Here is a 15,244-nt window from a genome sequence, read left to right on the forward strand (position 1 = left end):
TAGAGCCGTGTGTCTGATTGACATAGGGCACAGGTCGTGCGGGTGTGCCGTCCTTGGGACCTTCTGTCAGGATGCCTGCTGTAAGGTTGTAAGGATGAATGCTTCCTCCCTCAGGATGGAAGGCATAAAGGTCTTGGCTCAGGATTTGCTAGGCTCTGCTCCTGATTTTACAAAGAAGCGTTCTCTAAATTCTGCCAGTTTTTAGCTTCCTGCTTCTTCCCTCTGTCTCCTGTTGATGTCACTTAACAATGGGGAGGTGAAGGGATGGAGGTGGAGGCAGTGCGGGGAGAGCTGTGACTAGGGGCTTTTTGAGTTTATGTCTGGACCGTGTTTTCTCTCTGCCTGTCTGAGTTTCCTTCCTTTCCTTTCCCCTAAGTGTTTCACTGTTTTAAGATACTTTGTGTTACCTTTGTAAATACCTTGGTAATATGAATGACACTTCTGTCTTTTCTTCATATTTTCCCCCATAATTTTCTTTCTGGTACCTGGAAATATGGTAATGCCCAGCCCGATGAGGGTTGGATTATTTCTTAATCTGTAGTTTTTTCTTGAAATAAATAAATATATTCCTCCTTCCCCTGAATTATTTTCAGTGTTGATTTGGGCAGATAAACCCATAGATCAGCATTTATTCAGCTTCTTAGCTTCCTAGCTGTTAGTTGTACGGGTGTAGACGTGGTGTCTGTCTGTACTTTTGACCAGCGAATCTGCTGCTGGGTGAGCGTGGCCTGCCAAAAGATCCAAGTCGTGGTCACCCCTTTGGGAGGCTAGTTTGGGGCAGTGCGCAGTGGTGAGTCCCAGGAGAGACAGGGAGGGCAGGACTTGAAGGAGGCAGTAAAACCCCAGGCTCTGTCCACGGGGACGCCCCCTCCTCCGCCATTCACCCGGCTGGAGGTTGATCTGGATTCCCCAGACCTGTGATTGTGGAGGCTGGCACCTCCTGGGCAATCCAGCCAGGTATTCACAGTATTTATTGCAGCTCACTGTCACAGTGCTAGCACCTGTGATTGGCTTCAGGAATAAGGGCTTCTGATTTTTGGAGGCTCAAGAGAAAATGAGGAGGAGGAAGCACAGAAAGATGATGGTGTCAGCATTCAAGGCTGGTTCTCCAAGGCACTGTCTTTCTTTGGGTCCTACTTCCTGGTTCTATTATGGGCACCCTGAGAATGAAGTTTCCAACCACCGGGTTCCCAGTCTAGCATTGATTAAACACCTGCTATGTGCCAGGAACCGTGCCAAGGCTAACCGAGTGAAACCAGCCCATCCACTGCTGCCACAGCCCAGCAAGACATTCAGGTTCCCCAGGTGCCTTGGCAGTGGTGCCAGTGTTGAGAATGGTTCCAGAACCATCTGGAAGCCCTCAGCCTGACCTGCTGGCTCACTAGCTCCTGGAGGACACGGAAGGAAAACTGAAAGGGGAAGTGGATGTGAACCAGTGAAGATGGACATGGTGACATTAACCACACTCAGAGCTTCACGGGAGAAGTAGGATGTGGGGAGGGAAATGAAAGCTCAGTTTGGGGTAATACGTTGGGGGTGCCCGGTGGCACGTGGGAGGAAGGGCTGAGACGCGGCTCCTGTTCAGGACCTGAACGGTGAAGCACTGTGCCTCCCCGGGACCCTCCAGTGGCCTTTGCTAAGGCCCGTGACCGCCAAAGCCACCTTGGGCTCGGTCCTGTCCCAGAGACCCTGGGCGGGCTGCGAGCATCTCGGTACAGGTACTGCCTGCTCATCTTGTACGCTAGTGGTCATCTCTGGGCCTGGCATTTAGGGGCCCTGATTGAGAGAATGAGCAAGAAGCAAGACTAACACCTGCCGTGTACAATGTCCTGGGATGTAAAGGGAACCATTTTAGTGGAGTGATTATTCAAAGGAGTCTTTTAGTTTTTTGATGTCATGATTTTATACATCCAACAACTTGGCCTTCATCATCTTGTTTAGTGAAAAAGAAGGTAAGATTCCCTTCTTACCCCCATCAGGGGAAGTGGGAGTTAGTTGAAAATGGTTTTGTTTGCAAGGTGATAGATTCAAATTCATGAAAACTCTTCTGTGGACTATAATCTTACAAATCAAGCAATCTTCTCTATTGAAAACTTTGTAGTCTGAGATACTGGGTTGGCCAAAAATTTTGTTTGGGTTTCTCCGTAACATCTTAGGGGTTCCCTGGTGGGCTCAGATGGTAAAGAATCTGCCTGCAATGGAGGAGACCCAGGTTTGACCCATGGGTGCAGACGATCCCCTGGAGAAGGGAATGGCTACCCATTCCAGTATTCTTGCCTGAAGAATCCTATCTTAACAGAAAAATCCAAATGAACTTTTTACCCAATACCTTGAGGTGTGAGTCCTTTTGTGATCTGATTAATTACCCTCTAATTTTGCTGTAGAATTTTTTTTTTTAGTGTGATGGACATAGAATTCAACTTTTGAGAAATCAGGTTATCATGGTCCTTTTAAAAATTTTTATTTTATACTAGCATATATCCGTGGTCTTTATTTTCAGCTTCCTCTAAATCATTTTCTTTTTGGATGTCTTCATTCATGGTGACTTTTTCATTTGTTTTTTTGGGTTTTGTTTTTGTTCGCTTCAGCGTATGTTAGAGCAGAAGGGCTTCCCCGAGCGGTCAAGTAAATTCTCACCTGTGGTTGAATTAAGTGATGCTGGTTGCTGAGTGGGTGTGCAGAAGTGGAGGACATGCACTTGTCCTCGGGCTGTTTTGGAGGCAACGTGTGTGTGTATGTAGTGGTCAGGGAGCAAAACAGGACAGTATGAGGTCAGCTGTCAAGGATGAGCTGGCATCTTAGAGACAAGAAAGAAAGATCTGCATGGATCAGAGACAAGTTTCCAAAGCGTTAGGAGGCTCCATGGGATCCTCGAAGGCTGATTCAGTTATTGATAATTTGTTTCTGCAGGAAGGACAGGGTGGGCAAGGTGGGAACCGCATACTGTCTGACTTGGACTCTGACCCCTCAAATCTCTGTTCAAGGCACGACACACATTCAAGGTTGTAGTAAACGGTAGTAATATTTGTACTAAATGCCCCCATTTCCAGTGATTTCCCTGAAGCCATCTTGTGTGCCTTTTAAAGCATACACAATTTTGTTTTGCAAACAAAACCATTTTCAAGCACCCTTCATTTTGGTTTTGTTCCTCATGTGAGCATTTTGGTAGTTTAGACAGGCACCTCTGAAACTGATACAAGTTTTAGAAAACCACCAGGACATACTAAGACCTAATTGCTTGAGTTCTGAAATTACTAAAAAGAGCTAATTGCATTAGCTAGTTGCATTAGCTGGCACATTTTTTTCCCCTGACCTCACACTACCATCTAAAGGTGGATCAGTCACATCATTCTAGATAATGTTATTGTAACAAACATCCTAAAGTCCCAGTGGCTTAAAAAAGAGCGAAACTTCATTTCTCGGTCATGTTACATGTCTGGCTATGGGTCTGCAGGGGGTGGATGTAGAAGTTGTTCTGTCTTGGAGAAACTTGTAATTTAAAGAATTAAGACTGGCTTGTGATTTCAAGTAAGAAGTTATATAAGGAACCAGTTGACCCACAGATTCCCGGGCTGAGAACTCCAGCCTCAGGCACTCACTATACTGCGGTTTCCTTACCGCCTCCTGTCTCTTCCCGTGAAGAGTAATTAAGGCGTCTGGGGTTAGGGTGCCACCTAGCGGCCAACACAGGATCCTTTGCACCACTCAAGACTGCTGACAAATTTTTCTTCATACATACAAACGTTCCTTTAAGCTCTTTCGTTTTCATCTCTTTTCCAATTTTCCATCTCTTAGACAAATCCCTGGGAAATTTCAAAGTAGTTTTCTAGAATAAAAGCAGCTTGAGTAGAAGAGATTAATAAAGGGTACTTTCACTTTCATAATTAGGGTTTCCTGGTGGCTCAGCCGGTAAAGAATCCGCCTGCAGTGTGGGAGACCTGGGTTTGATCCCTGGGTTGGGAAGATCCCCTGGAGAAGGGAAAGGCTACCCACTCCAGTATTCTGGCCTGGGAGAATTCCGTGGACTGTATAGTCCATGGGGTCACAAAGAGTTGGACAGGACTGAGTGACTTTCCCAATAAATTTAAAATTAAATTAGGATATTAAAGTACGACATTTATTTATCCTGGAATAGGGATTTTTGAACTCCAGGGAGCCCTGTGAGGTTCTGGGAGGGGAGGCTGGGGGAGGACAGGGAGACCGTTAGGTACTTAGAACAGACAGAGGACGCTTGCCCTGCGTGGCCCGCCTCCCCTCCCTCTCCTGGAGTGAGGCAGGACAGTGACAGTGGTCTGAGCAGGTCTGTGCTGGGCGCTTTGTGTGCACCAGATACTGTTAGGCCGGAGAAATTGATCAGTAAAGAGGACAGTGCGCACACACACACACAATTTGCAGTGAGAGTGAGTGCCTACATAATACAAAGGGGAAGAGAGATAAATGAAATTCTAACTCTGACCTCTACTTTTGGCCTACATAAACTCGGGAAACTTTGCAGGGTGACCTAAACATAGTCATGTAGCATATGCGAAAGCTTAGTGACCCCAAAGTAATTTGAGTTTTCTCTGTTTTTTTAATTTATTTTTTTTTAATTTGGCTGCACCTTAGTTGTGGCACCTGAGATCTAGTTCCCTGACCAGGGATCCAACCTGGGCCCTATGCATTGGGAGCAGAGAGTCTTAGCCACTGACTGGCCCGCCAGAGAAGTCCCTTGCTCTGTTTTGTAAACTGAGAAGGCTAAAAATTGAGAAAGAAATTGACCCTACAAGGAAAGCCCGTTCGCAGTAGGGCGTTGCTGTCCTAGATGAGTGGTCTTCAACCATCTCCCTGCTCTTTGAGTTCTGAAAGCCTCTCTTCACAGGAAGTTGTATGACACAGAATTAAAACAACAGCAACAAAAACGTGTCGAGGGTGGTGTGGACTCTGGCCGAGGTGGGAAGTGTGCTTGTAAGATGTGTTGCTGTGTGTGATGTCCCCTCTTGGGTTTATGGCTGCTTCGAAAACACTGCCCCTCAAGGCGGTTTTCCTGTGCCAGCGCTTCAGGCAGCCCCGCCAGGACTGGGTGTGGGCCCGGGCACCGTGAGGCATCTGCTGACAGACGTGCTCGCCCCCGCCACGGCTCCAGCGACGTCGCCCGGCAGGACTTGCCCACCGTAGGCAGCCGGGCGGTGTTCTAGAACAGAGGCCACTGATTGGTGACCAGATGTGTTTTGTTTGTATGCGTGACAGTCAAAACTATACGAGCCACCACTGAAAACTGGGAGATTCCACGTGATACTGGGGATTCCGGCCTCTCCAGAGATCTGGCTGCCTTTGTCCCTATTGACTAGTGGCTGCTTTTTTCGGATGGGGCCTGAGATGTCCCGTTTGTCACAGCCCCCAGCGCTCTCTTGTTTCTAGATAGCTGGTCTGTTGCATTCATCTGGGAAATGTGTCTGGCCCGTGCAGGTTTTCTCTCTGAAATACTGGCTTGCTGTTTCAAATATGTATATGAAGCTTTTAATCTTTAAAATATATGCAGTATATATTTAATGGATACAATAAACAGCACATAGTATAGTTAGTACACAATATGTAGTATATATAACATGTTATATTTAAAATCAAGGAGCAACTGGGAATTTAAACGTGTCTCTGTTGTTCAGTTTTCCCACATGTAACTCTCCTATTATTTTATAGTTGCAGTTGTATTCAGAGGCCAGTGTAGCACTTCTAAAGTTGAATAATCCCAAAGATTTCCAAGAACTGAATAAACAGACGAAGAAGAATATGACCATCAATGGAAAGGAACTGACCATAAGTCCTGCATATTTATTATGGGATCTGAGTGCCATCAGCCAGGTAAGTAATGCATAGATTCTTTTAGAACCCAAACTGAGGGTTTTGATTATTAAAGATTTATAAGTCATTGTATTAGAAGACAGCTTCGCAGCTGGCTCATGGTAAAGAATCTGCCTACCAATGCAGGAGATGTGGGTTCAGTCCCTGAGTTGGGAAGATCCCTGGAGGAGAAAATGACAACCCATTCTAGTATTCTTGCCTGGAGAATTCCAGGGACAGAGGAGCCGGGAGGGCTACAGTCCATGGGGCTGCGGAGCGTTGGACATGAGTGAGCCCACACGGACGTATTAGAAGAAGGAAGTGGGCTTACAGAGGAGTGCCTTGATTCCCTGTCACTGCCACTGGTTAATAACTAATTGAAATGACCCACATTCAGAGCCAAGAACCTTTTCTTTAAAAAGGTGTATGAAAGAAATGCTGTTTTTGTGTTGTTTTAAATATGCTGGGTGTTTTGCATTACTTTTAAAGTTTAAAAGCTGGATGCAGCCTTTTAAAGTTTGCTGGAGCTCCCTGAGGACAGAGGGGACAGGCAGGAGGGGGCAGTGTGACTTAGGGGTATTTTATATCTTTCTGTGCCCCATGCTTCTCAGTCTAAGCAGGATGAAGATGTCTCTGCCAGCCGTTTTGAAGATAATGAAGAGCTGAGGTACTCACTGCGATCTATCGAGAGGCATGCACCATGGGTTCGGAACATTTTCATTGTCACCAATGGGCAGATTCCATCCTGGCTGAACCTCGATAATCCCCGAGTGACGATAGTCACGCACCAGGTAGAGACTTGCCATGTGTCACAAGGCTGCAGTTTCCTGTTCTGTCTTCTCCATTTCTTTGTCTGGTCCCTCATTTCATCCCCCGACTTTCCTCTCCTCCACATCCACCTTCCTTTAATCCTTCCATTCACCTCCCTAATTTCTTTCCAAAAACAAAACAAAACTCCCTTCTCACTCCCCTTCTTCTGCCTTGTTTGTTTTGTGTCTGTTAAAAGGATGTTTTTCGAAATCTGAGCCACTTACCCACCTTCAGTTCACCTGCTATTGAAAGTCACATCCATCGCATCGAAGGGCTGTCCCAGAAGTTCATTTACCTCAATGATGATGTCATGTTCGGGAAGGATGTCTGGCCAGATGATTTCTACAGTCATTCCAAAGGTCAGAAGGTGAGTAGCTAAGAGGTGCCTGGTCTAGGAATCACTTAGAAGTTGTAGATGGGACATAGGGAAATCAGTGTATATATCATATTCAGATTTGTCCAAATGAGCATTTTTGAGTGCTCAGCTCAGGAGAGGTAACAATCAGAGAGTGCGAAAAGTTCCTACGGCAGGAACTTTGCTTCCTTATGTTCTCAACACCCAAAGCCACCCTGTATGTCTTCTGCTACTGCAACAGCAGGAAAAGCAAAATCCCTGGGAAATTATTGTGCTCACCATGTCAGCAAAACACGCAAGGCAAATTTAGCTCAACGTAGTGCTTTGACAACATGGATGAAGTGTCACTGAAGGCAGCCGGTCTCACTCTGGCTTTGAGGGGCAGGATGGAAAAAGCGGTCCTGAGCACAGATGTTATAGGTGTCAGCTGTGTAGGCATCACCATCTTGGGAGTGAGATGAGCTTGGAAAAGCAAGTAAGAGTTAACCAGATGAAGAAAGCCCTTCCAAATAGCTGGACAGTGCAAAGATGTAGAGATGTTAAAAGTTTTCAAAAATGTTAGGAAGTAACCATATAGCAAGTCAGGGCTTCCCAGGTGGCGCAATGGTAAAAAACCTTCCTGCCAGTGCAGGAGACACAAGAGATGAGAGTTTGATCCCTGGCTTGGGAAGATCCCCTGGGGCAGGAAATGGCAGCCCACTCCAGTATTCTTGCCTGGAACATTCCATGGACAGAGGAGCCTGTCGGGCTACAGTCCATGGGGTTGCAGAGAGTCTGATATGACTGAGCAACTGACCACATACCACGCATGTAGCTTGTCAGTTGTTTGGAAAGCAGAGTTGCTCACAGCTCAAGATGCTGTGTGGATTATTCATCACGACCTCATGGGTGGAGGTAAGGACACTGAGAGGTCGTCCGCGCCCCTTTTCAGCCTTGAGATGAGACGATACATGGATCCATCAGGAGCTGACAGCAGCATCAGAGAAGAGCAGTGGCTTCTTGCAGACTTCCCACCTGCACGCTTTTGTACTTGGACTTGGGTCTGGCATGTTGCTGCTCTATCTAACAGCAGATTATTTATAAGCCCGTGTTGTGAGACTAAACCTGTAAGCTGGGCCCTCGTCTACTTTCCTCCAGTCAGAAAAGAGGGACTGTGCCGGCTGAGACCCGTCGGCAGGGCGGGACCCAGAAACCACCACAGGGTGGCCCTTTCTCCAGGCTCCATTTGCTTTATTTTTCTTTAAAGGAATTCTAGCTTAAGAATAATAAGTGTCAGAAGTCAGAAACCACTTTATTTTCTCTCTGGCTTTATCCTAGGTTTATTTGACATGGCCTGTGCCCAACTGCGCTGAGGGCTGCCCAGGATCCTGGATTAAAGACGGCTATTGTGACAAGGCTTGTAATAATTCGGCCTGTGATTGGGACGGTGGTGACTGCTCTGGTGAGGATGTGTTCAGGTGTAACTTGTCTATGTTGTTGGAATTTTTTTTCATTTGTCATCATTCTTGGACCCGTGACCTAGTTTATTCATGTTATCATTGTGGGGGCAATTTCCCATGTTGACCCTGCACTTGCAAATGCATTTTATTATTCAAAAATATGAGAATCGGTCCTACCCTTAAATATGTGAGCTCAAGAGCAAGAGTCCCTCACTCTCACTGGTTTTTGTAGGAGTTCATGGCCAGTGGCTGCCAGCAGATTGCTCCAGGTCAGCGACGACTAAAGAGACGAGGAAGAAATGAACAATCTCATCTACTTAGCACCTCTCCTTCCTGTCTTGTACACTGATATTTGGACTTGTTGAGGAAACAAGTTTTTACCTTTATTTACTGCCTGTCAGTTTATAAAGCCTTTAAACTTAGAAAGCATCCTCCAGTATCCACTTAAATTTCTCAGCCACCAGAGGAAAAGAGAGTAGGTGCAGATACTGCCATCCCCCTAGTGCATGTGAGGAAGCAGGTATAGGAAAGTGAAGGGTATTGGAAGAGACAAAGCTCTGTGCTTCAGTCAGATCTGTCAGAGGCACTTTTGAAAAGTATACACTGCTGCAGGCAGAGAATGCAGCCGCGCAGGAGGGCCTGTGCCGTCCGAGAGCTCGGCCTCTCGCAGAGCGGTGATGCTCGGGCAGGGGGCTGGCGCCTGCGTCAGGACATGCTCTTGTCCGTCCTCAGAGTCCCAGTGTTCAACATCATGTGCTTCTCCAGACACATCTGCATGTGTCCCTGGGAGCATACCCAAGGCCTGGTCATCCCACACCAGTCCACTGTCAGCTGATACCCCTTTTTAGGTGGTCTCTTTTTAAGCTACATAAAATCTTCTATTGAAGAACAGGGTGAACCTTTCTTGGTAGAAATTCATGCATCAGTCTTGACTGAGAACTAGGAGCTGTCTTTTTTTCCGAGATTGTAAGCACCACAGGATTCTCTCCTCCTCCAGGTAACAGTGGTTCCAGCCGCTATATCGCAGGAGCTGGGGGCACCGGAAGTATCGGAGTCGGACAGCCCTGGCATTTTGGTGCTGGAATGACCGGCGTCTCTTACTGTAATCAAGGATGTGCAAATTCCTGGTTGGCCGATAAGTTCTGTGACCAAGCCTGCAATGTCTTATCCTGTGGGTTCGATGCTGGCGACTGTGGGCAAGGTATATTTCCTGCCATGAAAACATATTGAGAATAAGGGGATAACAGTCCTTGATAAATAGAGGGTGTTTGGATCACTTCTGTTATTTAATTATTCTCTAGGTAGCCCTTTCCCAGCCTGAAATCCAAACGAGTTGTGAGTTACAAGAGAAGGACACAGATCTTTAGAAAGCCATAGACACTGAAGCTGCATCTGTTCCTGTTTTGGCTCTAGTCTGCTTTTTTTCCTAAACTAAGCAGATTTATCTTAGTTGAAAATATACAGTGAAGGTTTAATTGGGGAACAATAAAAGGAGACCAGTGGTTGATTAAATAAGCATGGTAGAATACTGGATCTTGCTGCTGGATTATTAACGAAGGTCCTTTTAGTAGAAAGTTATTTTTCTCGAATGGACAAAAGGATAGAGGTTGACCATTGGAACTTGCTGTCCAGAATCATGTTGTACCCCGGTAGTGAACCAGCCCTAGCATTCCATGTCAGTGATAGTGATAGCTTCAGAAAGTACAAAAGAGCCCTAGGCCAATAGCTTTTGTGGTAGAATTTCTGATTATTTTAAAGTCCACTTAAAGTCACTCTTAGAAAGTGAAAACTCAAATCCTAAGAATTAAAGGAAAAGGGGGAAAATGTGTAGTTTTTTTTTAAAGTCATGTTTGTGTTTTTTCCTCTAGATCATTTTCATGAATTGTATAAAGTAACTCTTCTCCCAAACCAGACTCACTATGTTATTCCAAAAGGTGAATGCCTGCCTTATTTCAGCTTTGCAGAAATAGCCAAAAAGGGGATCGAAGGTGCGTATAGTGACAACCCAATCATCCGACATGCTTCTATCGCCAATAAGTGGAAAACCATCCACCTCCTAATGCACAGTGGAATGAACGCAACCACAATACATTTTAATCTCACACTTCAAGGTAAAAATGACGAGGAGTTCAAAATCCAGATAGTAGTAGAGGTTGACACGAGGGAGGAACCCAAACGGAATTCTACGACCCAGAAGGCTCACCAAAGTTTGGTGAGTTCCGCAACACTTCTTCCAGAGGCGGAAATCTTGTTTGAGGATATCCCCGAAGAAAAACGCTTCCCTAAGGTCAAGAGACATGATGTGAACCCAACAAGAAGATTCCAAGTGGAGGTGGAAATTCCGCAGGTCAATATTTCACTCCTTCCAAAAGAGACCCAGATGAGCCTTAATAACTTGGATTTGCAACTAGAACGTGGAGACATCACCATGAAAGGTTACAACCTGTCCAAGTCAGCCTTGCTGAGGTCCTTTCTGATGAACCCACAAAGTGGAAAGTTAACAGTAAATCACCCTCTAACAACAGAGCAAAGAAATGGCAGTTTGGAGGCCCCACTGGCAAAACAGATTCACAAAAGCATCTTACCAAGCAACTTAGGAACATCTGAAAGACTCCAGGGGTCATCGCCTTTTCCAGCAGTGACAATGACAGTGAACAGCCACCCCCAGAGCCAGATTCCACCCCTGGAAGCAAGATTCAGGTCAATAACCATGGCTCCAAAAGTAGGAGGCAGAAATGTGTCAAGAGAAAAGCTCTCATCTCTGACTTTCCCACTGGAAAGCAAGGACGCACAGGAAAAGGTCATCATAGGGAAAGAACAAGAGAAAAAAACTGAGGAAAATGCCAACAGTTACCCTGGTGGCAATGAAGCCATACCTGGAAGAAAACTGCAGCAATACACAGACAGTTACCTGGGCTTTTTGCCATGGGAGAAGAAAAAGTATTTCCAAGATCTGCTTGATGTAAGTTACATGCAGCCTTATTCCTTCCCATGCTCAGGAAAAAAGTAAGCTTGTTAGTGGTGGTGATAAAGTAATAGCTACCGTTAATCCAGAACTTCCCAGTACCCACCACCGAACTCAGCGCTTTCCTTACATGTGGCTAAGTTGCTTCAGTCGTGTCCAGCTCTTTGTGAGCCCACGGACAGTAGCCCGCCAGACTCCTCTGTCCATGGGGTTTCTCAGGCAAGAATACTGGAGTGGGTTGCCATTTCCTCCTCCCAGAATCTTCCCAATAATTCTAACAATAAAAATACCTTGTAAGGCTCTCTGCTATGGTTGTCCCCATTTTGCAGTTTCAGAAGCAGCCTTTGTGTGAGTGAGTAAGAGCTCAGCCAGGGGCATACCCCGAGTTCCTAGCAGAGCAGCGATAGTATCTTATCTTCACTGGCATGTTATTTCAAAAACCACTCTTGCATACCTTGTGCAGTCCGATAACGGAAAGCCTGAGATGCAGACAAATCGTTAGCTTTCCCGATGTCACGACAGCAGGTGAGTGTGAGCGGATCCTCAGAGCTCTCCCTCCTGTCCCGCAGCCTTCACGGTGCCCGGGGGTCCTGTGTGCATCTCAGGAGCGCCATCCCTCTGCTAACGCCCGGGAGCACAGGATGGTCAGTAGGGTCGGTGCTCTTAGAGACGCACAGAGCAAGCGGGGAGGCCAGAACTGTGGCCATGTGATAAGGATCCGTTGAAGTGTGGGACCTTTGAAAAGTGGGAGGAGTCGACAGACTGAGGCAAAAACCTTGTGGTCTAGGCTGGGTCATGAATAGAGCATAGCCTGAGTAGATGTTAGACTGGAGGAGAGTGGTGAAGGGGATGCAGTTTCATTCCTTTCATTGTCTCCAGGGTGTTTTTTGTCCCCAACAGGGTAGCATTTACTAGTGGTTGAGTGAGGGGCTGCAGAGTTCTTGCCTGCGTTGATTTCCTCACCACCACTACCACCCTTTTTTCTGAATTGCAGAAGCACTATAAACTTGTAAAAATTGAAGCAATGCAGAAAAAAAAAAAGCAGTAAAAAAGGAAAAGGTCTCCTCCTCCTTCCTTCCTTAATCTCCTTACTTGAGACAGTCACTATGAATATGTAGCTTGGTGGGTATTCTTCAAGTATTTTTCTATTAGATGTATAAACTATATAGTTTGTTTTGGAACAGTGAAGTTATACATATACTGCTCCGCAGTCACCTTTGATGTGGTAGTATGTGGGCAAACTGTCATTGTTTTTTAACAGCTGTAAGTTGTTTCCAGTGTTTTGCAATTACAGATACCTAATGTTGCAATAAATATTCTTGTACATATGTCTTACTCTTGGGGAAAGCTTTATTTCTATAGGTAGAATTGCTGGGTTAAAGGGTCTAGTGTGTATAAAACTTAAATATGTCCTTTTATGTTGCACCCCTTCCTCCTTTGACAAGCAGTGTGCAGGCCTGCATGTTTCTCCACAGACTAACCAACAGCAGTTAATATCCATCTATATTCTCATCAGTTTGAGAAGGAAAAATATTTCATCTTCTGTAAAGTGTGTTCAGGTTCTTTGCCCATTCAGTTACACCTCTTAGTGGTTTTGATAGGGCTCTTAACATTTCATAATATTAACACTGTTATATGGTGAAACCAGTTTTGTATTCTAGCCTGTGTCTCCAAAACTCAAGTCCTTGTTGCTTTGATTTCACCAGTAGAAATAACTTCATATTGAAAGCACTCTCAAATGGACTGTAAATCGATTTTCTAAACGTTGCATTGAAATGGGCTGTGAAATCTCATGGTCAATGACTAGTCCCTGAAGAAAACCCTGTAAACAGCTGTTGTCTGCGACACTTTGACTGAACTCAGCCAGGTCAGGCTGGTCTCAGGATGCAGAAGGAGACCTGTTTAGTGCTCACTTCATTTTCCCCACTCGACAGTGACTAGTTACTTCCACGCTACATGAAGTAGTACCCCCGTCTCTTGTTAACACAGGGCACTTGTGCAGTAAATGTAACACTGTGCTGGGTGGGATGCTCCTTTCAGGAAGAAGAGTCGCTGAAGACCCAGCTGGCCTACTTTACTGACAGCAGGCACACGGGGAGGCAGCTAAAAGACACATTTGCCGATTCCCTCCGATACGTGAACAAAATTCTAAACAGCAAGTTTGGATTCACATCTCGGAAAGTCCCTGCACACATGCCTCACATGATCGACCGAATCGTGATGCAGGAACTGCAAGACATGTAAGTCTCACTGACGTCTGAATGTTCTGCTTGTGCTCAGCCAGGGGGGCTTGAAGTTCACATCCTCGCTATCCTGCATCTGTGGCTCTGACACTTGATGACTAGTATTATCTCAACAGGAGGGAAGTAAGATCCTGATGCCACAAGTGTCGGGTACCACATATATCGTAAGTACCCAGATCTCACCATGTGTTACATTTGGACAGGTTCCCTGAAGAATTTGACAAGACGTCATTTCACAAAGTGCGCCACTCCGAGGACATGCAGTTTGCCTTCTCTTATTTTTATTATCTCATGAGTGCAGTTCAGCCGCTGAACATATCTCAAGTTTTTGATGAAGTTGACACAGACCAATCTGGCGTCCTGTCTGACAGAGAAATCCGCACGCTGGCCACCAGAATTCATGACTTGCCTTTAAGTTTGCAGGTACTGTAATTTTATCCCCGCCCCCCCTAAATTTTGTGACATTTTAAATGAAACTTTTAAATTTGATACTTTCTCTTTCCCCTGCATACTTCAGTGTAATGCAAGTACAAGTAAATGAGGGTATTCACAACTAGTCCATTTTTAATGCCAGGATTAAAATCAACTTTGCAGTTTGTGTTTTATAGGATGACTTTTTTTTAAGACTTTCATTAGGGATTGCTATGGTACTGTGTGGAGGAGAAGCAGATCATAACTGCATATAAGATTCTTGTGACAGGTTCATTCAAGGGCTTCAGATGTGGCTGAGTGGAGCCCTCAGCCAGACCCGTGGTGTTGCAGAGTCCTCTCTGCCTTAGCATGCTCTAGTCCCAGGAATGGGACACTCGGGGATAAAGAGCACCAAGAGGATTCCAGCTGTAGGACACCCATCTGCTGACCCCTGGCTCACCTGGTATCAGTGGGGCCTCCCGGTCCTGCACGTTCCACTCTGAGGCAAAGATGAGTTGTTTGCACTGTCTCATTCCGCTCTTTAAGAATCATACAGTCAGACTCTCTTTAAAGGTAGCACTTTAGTGACTTCAACATATTTTTGAAACCACAATCATTACTTGTATCTGGAAGGTTTATCCTTTTATTTTTGCTTTGTTAGGATTTAACAGGTCTGGAACACATGTTAATAAATTGTTCGAAAATGCTTCCTGCTAATATCACTCAGCTGAACAACATCCCACCAACTCAGGAAGCGTACTATGATCCGAATCTGGTGAGTGATGTGGGTTCATTTATGTAAAATAGAGTCCATCCTTATTGGGAGTTACTGCCATTTCTGTACAACACTTGAAAAACTAGAAGCTGGCTCTATGTTTATAGGTCTCTGGTAGAAATCAGTAGCACTGATAATCTAGAATAATTTGTATTTTCCTTTGGAATATCTTTTTTTCCTCCCTAATGGATGTTAAGCTAATTTTGAGATTAGTTGCTTATATTCTATAAGCAGACGGCCATTTACTAAGGATGGCAGAAGGTAACCTCAGGAGAGCAATCCTGTTAAACGTTAACCAAGGAAATAGTCAGGCTTTCCTGATAGCTCAGTTGGTAAAGAATCTGCCTGCCATGCAGGAGACTCCAGTTTGATTCCTGGGTCGGGAAAATCCCCTGGAGAAGAGAAAGGATACCCACTCCAGTATTCTGA

General features: G+C 45.4%; 1 protein-coding gene across 4 annotated transcripts in view; it reads left to right on the plus strand.

Annotated features, from left to right (window-relative positions):
- Positions 1 to 15,244, plus strand: part of GNPTAB (N-acetylglucosamine-1-phosphate transferase subunits alpha and beta) — an 85,604-nt gene that overhangs the window by 51,363 nt on the left and 18,997 nt on the right. For all 4 annotated transcript variants that reach the window (XM_020881148.2, XM_020881150.2, XM_020881149.2 and 1 more), the window contains 9 exons: positions 5,677 to 5,838; positions 6,429 to 6,608; positions 6,824 to 6,994; positions 8,300 to 8,423; positions 9,419 to 9,622; positions 10,290 to 11,383; positions 13,427 to 13,626; positions 13,833 to 14,052; positions 14,702 to 14,815. In XM_020881148.2, coding sequence (XP_020736807.2) covers positions 5,677 to 5,838; positions 6,429 to 6,608; positions 6,824 to 6,994; positions 8,300 to 8,423; positions 9,419 to 9,622; positions 10,290 to 11,383; positions 13,427 to 13,626; positions 13,833 to 14,052; positions 14,702 to 14,815 — 2,469 coding nt within the window. The remainder of the gene's footprint in view (positions 1 to 5,676; positions 5,839 to 6,428; positions 6,609 to 6,823; positions 6,995 to 8,299; positions 8,424 to 9,418; positions 9,623 to 10,289; positions 11,384 to 13,426; positions 13,627 to 13,832; positions 14,053 to 14,701; positions 14,816 to 15,244) is intronic.

The sequence above is a fragment of the Odocoileus virginianus genome, chromosome 23 (assembly GCF_023699985.2).
Source record: "Odocoileus virginianus isolate 20LAN1187 ecotype Illinois chromosome 23, Ovbor_1.2, whole genome shotgun sequence".
Classification (NCBI taxonomy): Eukaryota; Metazoa; Chordata; class Mammalia; order Artiodactyla; family Cervidae; genus Odocoileus; species Odocoileus virginianus.